Source organism: Phyllobates terribilis, unplaced genomic scaffold (genome assembly GCF_046119375.1).
Source record: "Phyllobates terribilis strain yellow unplaced genomic scaffold, ASM4611937v1 Scaffold_2__4_contigs__length_985480577, whole genome shotgun sequence".
NCBI lineage: Eukaryota > Metazoa > Chordata > Amphibia > Anura > Dendrobatidae > Phyllobates > Phyllobates terribilis.
This window is the reverse complement of record NW_027362762.1, coordinates 750,607,284-750,622,890: the sequence shown is the minus strand read 5'-3', so window position 1 is coordinate 750,622,890 and position 15,607 is coordinate 750,607,284. Positions and strand designations below refer to the sequence as shown.

Below are 15,607 nucleotides of genomic sequence, written 5' to 3'. Positions count from 1 at the left end.
CAATTTAAATAGCAGGATCAGGCTGATGGGAACTACTGCTCCCATCAAGCTGATCCTGCTGGCACGAGTGGACGGGGGACAGACATAGGCCGATGGGAGTAGTAGTGTCACATCGGCCGATGTCTGCCTGCACGCACACACCCGCAGACATCGCACAGACACCGCACACACCCGCAGACATCGCACAGACAACGCACACACTCGCAGACATCGCACAGACACCGCACACACCCGCAAACATCGCACAGACACCGCGCACACCCGCACACATCGCACAGACACCGCGCACACCCGCACACATCGCACACACACCGCGCACACACACCCGCAGACATCGCACAGACACCGCGCACACCCGCAGACATCGCACAGACACCGTGCACACCCGCACACATCGCACAGACACCCACACACACCAATCATGACGGGTCTGGGAGGTGAGGCTGACCTGTGCGGCCGTGGGAAAGTTCATGTGAGTTCATGCAGTCAAGCATGAACTCACAAGAACCCTCTGAGGGCACCGCGGCGACTTCAAATGAACAGCTGATTGGCAGCACCTGATACCTCAGCTGTTCATTTGAAATATCCGGCGGGAAAGCGCAGCACAGAACGGGAAAGCCAGCGGTGAAGTCTTTTCACTGCCGGCTTCCCCGCTCCTTGGTGCTGTGCTCCCCGCCCGGTCCTAACTTACGATCGGGATGGGAGGTGGCGAGGGGAGTGGAGGGTCGGGGTGGGAGGCTGCGGGGAAGCAGTATGGGGCTGTGTGATTGTTTAAAAGCCGGCGGCTTTTTACCGCCCGCCTGCTTTTAAACAATCAGGAGAATTCTCTCACGCTGGGATGGCATTCTGATGACAGGCTGGATCGCAGCTGAGCGCTGCCATCCAGCTTGTCATCCTTCAGAGACACTGCAGAGCGCAGGCATTATGGGAACTTCCGATTCCGGTATTCGATATTGTAAAAGTATCGGAATTAAGTATCGGAATTCCGATACTGCGAATATCGGCCGATACCCGATATTTCAGTATCGGAATGCTCAACACTAATCGTAACTCAATATAGCGACAAGGAAGACTCCCAAAATACATCAAACTGCAATATTCTGTATTGTAACAGTAATAGACTTGAAAATACTGGAAAATTACTGGAAAAAAAATTTTATTCATTGAAACTATGTTTATAGGTCAATTACATTTTAATGCAATTACATTTTATTTAAATCCAACTTGAATTGCAGCCAATGTCAAAATTCTCTTGTTTATAGATCTTGTCTCAGAGAACTAAAATTATCAAAATATAGAATGAATGTACACTTCTCTGCCTGAGATTGATATGGCTGTCTAAGCTGCAAAGAATTAAAGGAGTACTACTTCAAACATAGATATATGCAGTATTGTGCTACCAAGACGGATACATTGTGCAGTGATCTGTAAGAAGCAAATGCATTCTATTAAAATTATGAGATCTTCTAGTTCTAAATACAATAAATATACTGTACAGTGAAATTCTTTGACACCTCTTCCTAACAAAATATTTTTCATTATGAAATGCTTCTGAATGTTGACGTTAAAGTCATTATAATCTATTATTATATTTTTATTTTTTGGAAAGGTGGCTATTTATATGAAGGGATTTTACAAAAGAGCCATGATAAAACAGGAAAAATATTCACAGTAAAATGTATGAGACAATATAACAAGCCCATCTATGACAGACATCTGAGTGGAAAAAAAATGGTCATGTTGCAACCAAAGAAATTTTCCATTTTAGAGAATGTAAACTGATCTCTGATTGATGCTCATATCAACCAAGGACCTTTTTTCTTTATTTCTGATACTTCATGGCTATTATTTTCTGGTACATTTCATTTTATCATATATTATTTTCCTAAAATTGTCACTTAAGTTTAATGCATGATAAATTTTTTGCTGCTAAAAAGGTAAAATTAAAACATTTGGAGATACAGCTAAAACGCAGTGTCGGATTCACTTATACGCTCAGTAGGCCTTTGCCCATAGGTGACCCTGGAGTAAAGTCATCTACTAAATGATAAAAACAGAAAGGAATATGCTGATTAGTGTGTATGCATATCAATATGAGGTGGATTTATTTATTCCAGTCCATTTTCTACGCATGCATGACTCTTTGATAGGTAGAGTCCTATTTGTAAGGAGACATACAGGAAGTGTTAAAGCTGAGATACTGCATAAGGAAGCCATTCCTAAAAGCCACAAGATCAGCTCTGCAGTATATATTTTCTGCTTCTCCTTTCCCTCGCATCTCTTGGTATATACTGAAATGTATGTATTCAATCTGTAAAATACAATTATTATTCCTTAGCTCTCAACATCATTCTGATTTTCGGACGTTTGCATCTCATTGTCCAAAGAGCCTGGTATGATCCTCCAGCATCATCTGTTTCCTAGATTACTGCGGCTGGTCTTGTATAGCTGTGTTCATTCTAAATAATGTACTAGAATCAGTCTAACAAAATATAAAGCTCTAAAAGGTGCTTAAATAGCAATTACAGGGAGCTTCGCCCTAGATTCAGACAAATGATAAGTAGAGTTCGAATAGTTGGGTCCCGCACTATTGCTCCAAACAAAACAATATGTGTAAAACACTGACAATATACTTCAAAAATATTTTGACAGAAAATTGTGCTGTAGTTTGTGCTCAAGGGGTTTTAATTTGTCACAAACCTATATATCTGTAGAATTACCTGTAGCTCACAAACCCAACCTATAGTTACCAATGTCATCTATTTGATGTATAGTCAGAGAGTTGCCTAATAAACTGTTATTTCCAATGGTTTAATGATGTCTCATTGTGATGTAATAGTGCACAATCAACAGATTAATCCTATTTGTTTTACTGATTTATTGTTGTGAGTAAATTTGGGGTGGAGAGATGTAAACTTGAATGGTTTTTCATGCTGTATTATATATTTAAAGGAGTTGTCTAGGTTTGGGTCAAAAGACTGCACTCTATGTGACTACAGAATCGTAGTCCCTGGTATTGCCAGTGCCAGTGGGCGGTAATGTGACCACATGTATTGCGATTTGCAAATTAACGGTCACATGCAAACTAGGTGCGCTCAGCTTCACTCCATAGAAGTGAATTGAGAGAAGCTGGTCATGTCTAGTCGGCATGTGACTGCAAGTATATAAAACGGCAGACATTTATCCAAAGCCTGGACAACCCCTCTAAGGAATAGTTGCTATGGTCACAACATTTGACACATAAGCAGAACTCAAAGTATCCTGTGGCACATGGCAAATATGGCCTTGTTTATATGTGGCACCCCAGGGGTCTGGTTTCCACAGTAACAGCAATGTTATGTCTGAGAGCAGGTGGGAGGTCTCTTGGTCAGGAATCCTATGCATGCCACACCTCCTGCCCAGTCCTGGGAGGGGAAGGACTTCCCCTATATAAACCTAGGGCTGAGGCAGGGTGAGTGAGTAGAGAAGAAGTAGAGACAGAGAAGAGAAGCAGATATAGGAAAAGAACATCAGGAGCTCTGTGGGAGCAGTGCTATAAGGAGTCAGGGGCTGGCAGCTGCAGAGCTCGCCCTGACTGAGAAGCTATCACCGGACCCGGAGTCCGAGGCTGTGGGGACTAATCTTTACCCAGCAGCAGAAACCGCCCGGCAGGGGATTTCAGGTCCTCTGGCCAAGAAACCCGAAGGCACGGTCACACGCGTGGGACCAGCACCGCCGTCGTGGAGCAGACGCCACTAGAAGGCCCCGAGTCACCGGCCATACGGGTGAGCACCACACGGTACACTCAGGGACGTGGGCTACTTATACCCGCCTCTAGCAAGGTAGCCAGAAGAGTACAGTCAGTTTGGGAGGCCTACAACTCCGCCTGGCCAGGGGAGATCCCATCTGCTCAAGGACTGACCAGGCCCCGATCGCTAGCCAGTACTCCGGGAGGGTCTATCTTTATCACCAGTAAAGACCCTGAATTACACCGCATCGTCTCTGAGTGATTCCTGCTACCCCCATCATCCACGTCGGCTGCCCTGAGGCCATACCCCTCCCGTTGGGGGTGATACTATCACGCTGCACAATCCTACCACCGGCCTCAGCGGTCTGCCCTGCAGCGGCAGCTCCTTCGCTGCATTCAACGGGTGGCGTAGTCGTCCAACATCTACCGCTAATACATCGCCGCTCAGTTTGACTCCCTGGGCACGGACCGGGTCACCGCCACGAGACTACAACCCTCAACAGATCCGGCTCCGAGTAAGCTCCCGTGCGCGCGATGCCGCGCGACGAAGGCCCAGGGGTGCGTCAACTTTTGGCGTAGTCGGCAGGATCTCGTGCCCGCAACCACCGGGTACTGCGTGCCTGAAAAAGACTGTTCAAACTTACCAGTGGTGAAGATTCCCGCCATCCGCGAAGTTTTCCCGCCATCCGGCGCCATCTTCTGCCTTCTTCCCGCCATCCGTGGAGTTTTCCCGCCGTTGGACGCCATCTTGAAGACGCCGCGCGGGAAGAAGAGGGGCGTGGACTCCGAAAGCGCGCGAGAACTGAAGCCCCGCCTCACGTCCGGACGTTGCGTAAGGTCCTGGAAGGAGCCCAGCAGACGCCGACGTCACAGGAGCGCGACGGAAGGTCCTCAACCCTGACGATCCACTGCGGAGCCGCGGCCTACGGAAGAGGATCATCGCAAGGTAGGCCACGGTCCACTAGGGGGGAGGAAGATGTCGGATACGGAGGAGAGCTTCACTGCCTCAACCCCCGCCAGCGCCACCGCTGCTGCAGTCATGCCTTTCACCATGCCCTATATCCCGGGAGCGGCCTGGCTACCCCAGTACTCAGGGGAGTCACATACCCTGCATGACTTTAGAGAAAAGCTGGATAGCCTCTTCCAGGTGTATCCCCTCACAGAAGAGCAAAAAGTGAGCATCCTGGTGGCCCAATTAACCGGGGCAGCCCAAAGGGAGGTAAAGTCCTGGCCACCTGGGGGAAGGACTGTTGCAGGGATACTAACCCGGCTGAGGGACACCTTTGATACCCGCACCTCAGCCGAGATCAAGCTTAGATTCTACGGGTGCAAGCAGCGAGCACACGAGAGTATAAGGGACTATGCCCTGAACCTACAAGAGGCCCTGAGAGCCATTAAGCAGACCGACCCTGACGGCGTGGGAGACGAGGACAGGCTGTTGACTGAACAATTTATAGAGGGTTTATATTGCAATGCCCACCGAACCCAGTTGCGGGCAATGGCCTTACAGGACCCTCATCTGGGATTTGCACAGTTCAAGGACAGAGCCATCCGGGTGCTCCGAGAACCGGCACCAGGTGGCGTTGTGACCCACAGACGCCCCACTACCACTTACCACCAGGAGGCGGCACCCTTGTCGGCAGGGCCTGTGGGAGCTGATGCACAGGCTTTGAACAATGACCCGGCTCCAGACCTGCACCATCAGGTCCAAGAGCTAGCTAAAAGCGTTGCCGCGCTAACCCGAACTGTGCAGTCTTTACAGGTTTCCACTCCAGGGAAGATCCAGCTGGCATCCGGACCGGAGGACATCCCGTGGCGTCGACCAAGGAGGACCCCACCGGCCAGAGGAAGACCCAGCGACCGATACAACGAGGACGGACAACCCATCTGCCGCCGCTGCAATCAACCCGAAAGTCTGTACCATCAGTAAAGACGGAGGGGAGACCATAGCCATTGTATCCCGGGATCACCTGAAGAAGTGTCCTGAACAGCTACGGAACCCTGAAGAGGAACAAGAAGACCATCGACCCGTAGAGGAAAGGGAAGATATGGTTAGTACTGTGCTCGGAGACTTCCCTCGGTCCTGGACTCAAGTCAATGGTGCAGTTGTGGTACCCGTCCTCACGTTCCTCCAACCAGCATCCCAAGTGCCTACGGAGCAACAGGTAGAGCTGGAAGAGCAGCCGGTCCAGGAGGCAGAAGACTCCACACAAGCAAAACAGGAGGATCAACCCTCTGCTTATAGTGAGCCTGCCGTACCCCTAGTGAGCCAAAAAGCCGGTAGACAGCTGCCCAGTTTACCCTTGACAGCTCCTACACCCTGTAGTTCAGGGCTAGACAGTCAACTCCGTAGGTCCACTAGGGCCACTAGAGGCCAGTTACCCGCACGTTGGAGGATTTGAAGTGTTTAAATTGTTTTATTTGTGGTCACCTGTCTGTTACTTGTAAATAATTATGTGTTTCTAGTTATTTATAGGAGTCCTTGGTGGATTTACCGGGAATCCTTGTACATGGTTGGAGCGTAACCTAGGAATGGACTAAAGACTGTTAAGGACTCGGGGCAGGACAGACCCCTACCTCGTTACGTCTCCCTGTTTTGGTGAAATGGACACCTTGCTTTTCTTCAAAAACTGCACCCGGTTGCGGACACGCCGTGACCATCTTTATATGTTTTTCTTATTGTACTATTATTGTTTATACCTTGTTATGTTTAAAAATATGTTTAGTCCCGGAGTACTAAATTTCACTAGGGGGGGAATGTGGCACCCCAGGGGTCTGGTTTCCACAGTAACAGCAATGTTATGTCTGAGAGCAGGTGGGAGGTCTCTTGGTCAGGAATCCTATGCATGCCACACCTCCTGCCCAGTCCTGGGAGGGGAAGGACTTCCCCTATATAAACCTAGGGCTGAGGCAGGGTGAGTGAGTAGAGAAGAAGTAGAGACAGAGAAGAGAAGCAGATATAGGAAAAGAACATCAGGAGCTCTGTGGGAGCAGTGCTATAAGAAGTCAGGGGCTGGCAGCTGCAGAGCTCGCCCTGACTGAGAAGCTATCACCGGACCCGGAGTCCGAGGCTGTGGGGACTAATCTTTACCCAGCAGCAGAAACCGCCCGGCAGGGGATTTCAGGTCCTCTGGCCAAGAAACCCGAAGGCACGGTCACACGCGTGGGACCAGCACCGCCGTCGTGGAGCGGACGCCACTAGAAGGCCCCGAGTCACCGGCCATACGGGTGAGCACCACACGGTACACTCAGGGACGTGGGCTACTTATACCCGCCTCTAGCAAGGTAGCCAGAAGAGTACAGTCAGTTTGGGAGGCCTACAACTCCGCCTGGCCAGGGGAGATCCCATCTGCTCAAGGACTGACCAGGCCCCGATCGCTAGCCAGTACTCCGGGAGGGTCTATCTTTATCACCAGTAAAGACCCTGAATTACACCGCATCGTCTCTGAGTGATTCCTGCTACCCCCATCATCCACGTCGGCTGCCCTGAGGCCATACCCCTCCCGTTGGGGGTGATACTATCACGCTGCACAATCCTACCACCGGCCTCAGCGGTCTGCCCTGCAGCGGCAGCTCCTTCGCTGCATTCAACGGGTGGCGTAGTCGTCCAACATCTACCGCTAATACATCGCCGCTCAGTTTGACTCCCTGGGCACGGACCGGGTCACCGCCACAAGACTACAACCCTCAACAGATCCGGCTCCGAGTAAGCTCCCGTGCGCGTGATGCCGCGCGACGAAGGCCCAGGGGTGCGTCATATATATATTCTAAACAGCCATATTTCAAATTATAAATACAAGTGGATGTGACTGCTACAGACTTGAAACGGAACAGATCTGAACTTGGATATGGCAAAAGTTGGTAATATATATTTATGTATATTATATAAAACATATATTTGGATGATACTAACATACAAAATATAAAAGTATTAAGGTTACTGGCCATTTAAGTATCCTTCCAAGTTCAGAATGCTGCATATCACAGTTATGGATCTATAAAATTGGCACTATCTTAGAGTTCATGCAAGGAATTAAGTCTACAGATCATGATACCTAACTTCCATTTTACAGTACTACAAGCGTGGGAATCTGTCAATTCTCAAACTGAGGCCAGAATAAAATAAGAACAGAGACCTATTCTTGTGTTACTTATTGGGGTTCTTGTTGTACTTATTCCTGTAAAATCACTGTTTTATCTGCTGCTTCTCTGACAGTCCTCTTAATGATGAGCTCTGTCTTACTCCACCCAATTCTGTGTAAACTTTGCATAGGCAGAAAGTTGCCAGTGGTAGGGCAGGTGCAGCAGATAAAACAGTGCTTTATCAAAACTACCACTAGAAGCCCACTAAGTGACTCAGCATTAGGCCGGGGTCACACAAGCGTCACGGCAGAGTGATATGTGATAAAACATTGCATAGCACTCGGACCAGTGTTATTCTATGGGGCAGCTCACATCTGGGATTATTTTCTCATGCCGATTCAGCATGAAAGAACAATTGCAGCATGCTGTGATTGGCAGCGAGACTCGGCTCACACGTGCCCTCTCTCTCTCCCCTGCACCTGGGCTGCGATTCTCTGATGCGAGAGGATCAGAGCACAGAGCACTGACACTTGGCTCACGCTCGCAGCAGAGCTGGAGCCAAGTGTCATTAGCATATCGCATCCGATGCTATACGCTCGTCTGATTCCAGCTATTGAATCAGGGTTTCTGCCCCTACTTTATGCTGTTCTTAGATGGGACAGCATAAACCTGGTGACAGACTCTATTTAAAAAGCATTACAGTGAAAGCAGGCAAGATCCTATCAATTATAGCCTGCTCATAATTTGTGCTTGGATGTCTCATTAGAGCTAAGAGCTCTGGTTGGTATTCTTGCGTCTGGACATGGTGGATCTCAGCATGAGAGTTCCTTCTATGGAGGTTCCAGGATTGTCTATCATCTTTTGCCACAAATACTTTTCTTCACCCTGAGCATCCATCCAGGCAACATCATTTCCATAACTTGTACCTGTGTAATATAAAATATGATAATTTAGTATCTCAGCGGGATTGGATCACCTGCCTAGGAGTCCTTTATTTCTGACACATTTAATACATTCTAGAAAAGATGTGCTCACCTCAGGACATTAACAATTTTAGAGTACAAGAAAACTTTGGATCTTTAATGGTCTTTCAGTATCATTTGGGTACTTCTAAAATTGTATGTGATCTACAAATAAAATTGGGTACCATTTGTCAGCATATTTAAGTAAAAGTTGAGCTGATCTTAGATGATCAGATGTCTCACCAACACTGCCGGCCTTAGAACCAATATTTCATTTTGGATGAGAAAAGATCATGTAAATCAATTCTTCTAAATCAAAGGCCATATTAGTTCACCTAACATAATGCATTAATAAATCAAAGCTATGTGGTCCAGTAGTTGGGAATGACAGATCTCGTGAATGAGAACAATATTTGATTTCGCACAGAAGGCTCTGTAACTACAATTGCTTCCGACCATGTCAGTAAAAAAAATAAACAATATCTGCTCATTTTCTTTCTGACCATCATTAATCTATTATTATTATTATTATTATTATTATTATATGTGCCTAACTGATCATTTCTGCCATTGAAAAAGTGGAAGTTTTTGCTGATTTATACAAACTTACTGACATATACCACAATAATTTCAAAGTAAGGGCTCATGAAGACGACCATAATAGTCAGAGTGCGATCCGACAAAACACTGGATCTCACTCGGACCATTTAAGGCTATGGGGCCATGCACATGTCTGATTTTTTTCCCCAGAGTCTGTCCGCAGAAATAAATTACTGCATGCCCGAGTTTGATCCAATATTCGGATTGCACTAGGCCATGCAAGTCAATCAGTCTGTGGAAACTATCGGACTGCACTCAGATGACATCTGAGTGCAGTCTGATTTCCATGGACTGACAGGAGAAGATGGAGAAATTACCTTCCAGCAGGACGACCCTAAATATACTGTCGTAAATCCCATTGAGAATCTGTGGCAAGACTTGAAAATTGCTTTTCACAGACGCTCTCCATCCAATCTCACTGAGCGACAGCTAATTTGCAAAGAAAAATTGGCAAAAATGTAATTTTCGAAATGTGCAAAGCTGGTAGAGACATACCCCAAATGATTTGCAGTAGTAATTGCAGTGAAAGATGGTTCTTACAAAGTATTGACTCAGGGGGGCTGAATACAAATGTACTTCACAATTTTCAGATTTAAATTTTAAAAATTATTAGAAAATCATGTATCATTTCCTTTACACTTCACAAATACTTGCTATTTTGTGTTGGTATATCACATACAATTTAAATAAAGAACATTTAAGTTTGTGGGTGTAAAGTGAAAAAATGTGGAAAAGTTCACGATGTATGAATACTTTTTCAACGCACTGTAACTGATGAACTTTATGCATCAATAAACTCCTTTTAGTCTACTACAGTAAATGATTGCTATGGCGCACATCACTTTAGGTGGAAGTAACATTGAGCTTGTCTTGTTACGCTAGCGTTTGTATTTGTCTCATTATATTCAGTCAGTGCACAGCACTATATATTATTGAGCAATAATTTTATATTTCTAAGATCATCTTTACATATATGATGATGAATAAGAAAAAGCAGCAAGAGAGCATTGAGCAGAAAATATATGTACAAGCCTCCCAATACACATTAAAAAGCAATAAACTTTTCAATTATTTTTATATTTTTAAGCCCTTTAATTGCCTGCAAATCGATGGGGGTCCGGATCCTGACACACCCATCGATTGCTCAAAAGACCTCCGAGAAGTGCACAGCTCAGGAGGCAGGAGAATGAAAGCAGAAAACAGAGTATGAATTAAATAGAAAGCCCACAACTTTTAATTGAATCTATTCTCCTCCTGCGTTGATCTGTAGGCAAATAAATAATAATCAGTTAAAAGTTACTCTTTCAATTATTTGGCCTCTTATTTTATAAGGAATTAGGACACATAACTGGCCAGCCATTTTTACTCTAAATGCTTGGCATAAATAATACTAAAAAAAAATTAGAGTTACTTAAACTTCTGCCACTCCATCGCCATATCCAGTCTTTATTGGCTACAGCAGTGTCCTGACTACAGCATGTGATCGCTGCAGCCAATCACAGAGCTCACTGGTGTCATGTTTATATCAATATCACAGCCAAGCCCAGTAATAAAGTAAAAAAAAGTTTGAGTTGTAAACCCCCCTATAACAAATAATATTCTATGACCCCTGAACTTTTGCTTCTTAGTTCTTGTTATTAAGCAGATTAAATTTTTATTACAATAAAGGGGGGTATTGGCTAATCTTCATAAATCAGCTGTTATGTGATGACAATGGACACCTCTGTGGAATTACAACACTATCAAAATATAGCATTTTCTATTATACTGGATCTTTACTTGTCTTCAGTTCTTTCATATAATGTTTCCAGTGTTATATAAAGGGGTTGTCCAGGATTTATGCCACTTACCTATACGTGTATAGCACTTAACAAAAATATTCCTTTATGTTTGTTCTATGTGTGTATTATATATTCATTACTCATGAAGTTTGGCTATTATAGTGGTGATGCCTATATACAAATTCCTAAATATATTTACAATCACCTTATAGTTCGGCAATATCCTCTACAAATAATAATGTTCCATGTTACTTTCAATATGATATGGTACATGCGGTATATCTTAGGTACACTTAATGCAAGAGCTTTATATTTTTTCTAGACATATTTACGTCAATGATATTTGGCATTTATAATCGATGTTAACTCTAGACATTATGGGATATTTGAAAGCATTGCGCCACAGTATTAATATGCATATGTTATCCGATGATGCCGCCCACTAACTTTGTTCGATATATTCTTTGGCCCCAGGACATTGTTTGATATACCTTTGTCCATAAACTGTTAGTGCATACCGTGCATGCATTGCCTCATGCACAGCCTTGTGCGCCATGGTGCAGCGCTCTGACATATGAGGCATCGCCTGGGCAACGGAACGGTGCAGCTGACCTGGTCAGGTGCCCACATGACAACTGCATTGAGCGCCAGCCCCTTGGTGACGAAGCATCATGGCGGCAATGCGCTACTGCACAGGTGCGGTCATGGCAGCGTCACACTGCAACACAGGTGCGGCTGGTGATGTGGCATCATGGCGGCAATGCGCTACTGCACAGGTGCGGTCATGGCAGCGTCACACTGCAACACAGGTGCGGCTGGTGATGTGGCATCATGGCGGCAATGCGCTACCGCACAGGTGCGGTCATGGCGGCGTCACACTGCAACACAGGTGCGGCTGGTGATGTGGCATCATGGCGGCAATGCGCTACCGCACAGGTGCGGTCATGGTGGCGTTACACTGCAACACAGGTGCAGCTGGTTTCTTAATAGGTTATGGTATATAACAGTGACTAGATTGTGCTTCTATACCTCCTGATGAAACCGCAGGTAGCGGTGAAACGCGTCAAGGTGCACAGTAACCCTGATCTTCAGGTAACGCTGCAGAGTCTATTATGTGCTCACTGTAACATCTCATTATATTTTCCGTGTCTAATGGATAATTGTGTAGGACTAATATAATTAGTGTTGGCCTCAGGTAATGCTGTAGAGATAAACATGTGTTCACTATTAAGTTTCATATGTCTATTAGGTAATTGTGAGTTACAAGTATAATTAATGTATTGATATGCTATTTCAGCACAATATGCACTTTTTGTATTTAATATCATACACCAATTTTATTGGTTCTTTCTATTTCATGTTATGACAGTCGCCAAAGTATTTGATTTATAATATGCTATTTAGCTTGATATAAAATAGCCCTGTATTTCAATACTAAATATTATGTGTTTTCTGTATTGTCTTTAAATGTTTTTTTTTATTATGAATTGATTTTATCTAATTTTGTATATTTCTGAATAAAATCTATTTTTACTATAATAGTTTGCATCAGATGTTCCTTCAAAATCCTCAGTAGGTTTAATGCTATGTATATGAAGGTATCCTCTTTGTTATTTTGAGAACTTGTACTAATTTGCATATATTATTTAAAGGGGTTGTCCAGGTTCTTCACGAAAGTCTGCAGTCCCTGTTTGGGACTGCAGACTTGTGAGTCCTCGCATTGCATGTACCGGCGCTGAGACCAAGCAATATATGTATACTTCCGGACACATTCCAACTAGACAAGTGAATTGAGCAAGGCCTTAAATGTCTAGTCAGAATGTGGGCTTGTAGTATGCTTATCACATACTTGTGGTCACATGACCGCTCGGTCTCACAAATCTGCAGACTTTTGTGATAAACTTGGACAAACCCTTTAATAAAAAAGATATTATGCAACAAAAATTATTTGACCAAATAAAAACTATTCCAATTGATAGGGATCTTATACTATGATATACACTAAGAAAGATAGCTGGAATCAATTTGTTTGGACTCTAACAGTTCTGCTATGAGTTTTCCATAAAAGTAAAACATCTTACACTACAACTACAGAATATGAGTGGTGCAACAGATTAGCCGGTAGACTAAGACATATCTTGTATCAAGTAATCCAAAAAAAAAGAACGAGCTAAGCAGTATAATGAACTGCAGCTTACCCTCTATTTGCCATCTACCATTGCTTTATTCAGGGGTAGCTTTTTGCTATTCCTATGTGGCACCCTTCTTATCCTACTATGGCTCATTAATTATTAATTTTCCCTTCTCTACGATAGTAAAGTGAGGAGAAATATCTGACAGAGAAGAGCTACCACTGATACAGAAGAGAGTAGCTAAATTAAATTATTGCAACTTATCCGCCCTATTCAAAATCCCTACGGGGTTCATCATTCGGTGCTGCTATGATTCATCAAACAGTTGAAAGTTTATGATCAAATTATTTACCTGTTTTTATAATGTAACCATGTGTGCACCTCTCTGCATATTTGCTTGAGCTGCACATTTTGTAGTTCTTTACTTAGCTTGTTATTTGCATTGGATTTACTTAAAGGGAATCTGTCATTAGGTTTTTGCTAACCCATCTGAAAGCAGCATGATGTAGTGGCAGAGACTCTGATTGCAGCGATGTATCATTTACTTTACTAGTTGCTGTAGTTCTCTGAATGCTGAGCTCTGTATAATGCCACCCACACCACTGATTGACAGCTTTCTGTGTGCACTGTACATAGGCAGAAAGCTGCCAATCAGTGTAGGGGGTGGGTTCGTACACATCTCATGAATATTAAGTACTAACTGGCTGTAGTCCTCTAGTGATAATCTCCAGCTGGTTATGATTTTCTCAAAACGACAGCAAGCAGCCCAGTAAGTGACAGAATTAGGGTCTCTGCTTCTTTCCTTTAATAAAAGTTATGTCTTAGCAATCATAATGCAACACGAAGTGAAATATATTTGAGCCAATTAGGGAAATTCAACTCAATTTCATTCATTGAAAATTTTACATCAGCCGATAACTCTCATACAGACTTCAAAGCTTTATGGCAAACCACTAGAGAAGGTCCATTGCCTCAGAAAGCATGAGATTTATTTCAGTGGTGCCCGGTGAAAGTGAACCTCTACATTCTGAATGAGTTTTTATATGGGAGTAGATATACATTTTTAATTAACCAAGATTTTTCATTGCTGCATTATTTAGCTGGATCAATGATTGAATTAGAGAGGCATAAAGTTTGATGTGGAAACAATTGGCAGTGTGAACCAAGCCTTCCACTCAGGTGCAAGAACATTGCATCTTTTTGTAGGGAATATCATCTTGTTAGCTTCTCTGCCATGTAGAAGTAATATGTGGGCTGTCTGATATATGGTGCTTTTATTAATACTTTTAATTATTGCTACTTTTGCTGCTGTTCTAGTTTCCTGCCATTAGATGGTGAAGCCCAACTCATTTTTCTTTGCAGTCGGCACTATGAATTCTTGATACTCACTTCTTAGGGCTCATTCAGACGTCAGTGATTTTTCTCCTACGCAAAAAAAAAGATCTCAGTTTCATCAGTGTTTTGGATCAGATTTGCACCAGAGTTTGGTCAGCGTCAATTTCAAAGTTTGGTCAGAGCTTCATCAGATTTTCTCGAATGAAGACACAACTGATGGAGGATTCTTGAGCTTCTCCTCACAGTCCGTGAAAAATGGAAAGCACACGCATGGCATCCGAGTGTTGTCCAATTTTTTCATGGACACATATACTTGCATTGGCGAGTTTGATCCGACACTCAGATCAATATTGTACAAGTCTCCGTGCTTTTGTGTGAGTCACTTGGTCCGAGGAAAATAATCAGACATGTGAACTACCCTGTTGACTAACACAGGTACGAGTTCTATCTGTGAAAAACTAGGATAGCACTCGTAGGAGAAAAACTGACGTCTAAAGGAGCCCTAGTACTTAGAGAACATTAGTACTATTGAGTTAGTACTTACCACTGCCACAGCCTAGACAAACTCCACCCAAAAATATGTTGCTTGATAAGGATTCCTTATCCCACACTGAAAGCTCCAGGCAGACATTCTGTAGGTCACTGGGCTGAAGGCTGGTGAAGGAGAATGTATGGTTCCATTGAGGGTTCACAGACTTTTTAATTATGGGAGTTTTGTGCTTAGTGGATTTGTTGTTATCTGGTAGCAGATATCTGAGGAAAGAAACTTAGCTCCTTATATTTCTATCACAAAATCAAAATATACATCACAACAAAGAAAAAGTAACATAATGAACTTCTTTAAATACGTAAGACTCATCGAGATGTCAACATTCAGAAGTATAATACGGTTTTAGGCCAATTTCACATATCTGTGGACCATGATGCATGGAATGGCACAAGATCTCCTGATCTGAACTCCTCAACAGTCTCATATATGCCCATAAA

General features: G+C 43.9%; 1 protein-coding gene across 7 annotated transcripts in view; it reads right to left on the bottom strand.

The window, feature by feature from the left end:
• Positions 1–1,139: 1,139 nt before the first annotated feature.
• SYTL5 (synaptotagmin like 5) overlaps positions 1,140–15,607 on the bottom strand; it is a 483,329-nt gene continuing 468,861 nt past the window's right edge. For all 7 annotated transcript variants that reach the window (XM_073667280.1, XM_073667286.1, XM_073667282.1 and 4 more), the window contains 2 exons: positions 15,165–15,373; positions 1,140–8,736 (listed from right to left, as the gene is read on the bottom strand). In XM_073667280.1, coding sequence (XP_073523381.1) covers positions 8,579–8,736; positions 15,165–15,373 — 367 coding nt within the window. In that variant the 3' untranslated portion in view covers positions 1,140–8,578. The remainder of the gene's footprint in view (positions 8,737–15,164; positions 15,374–15,607) is intronic.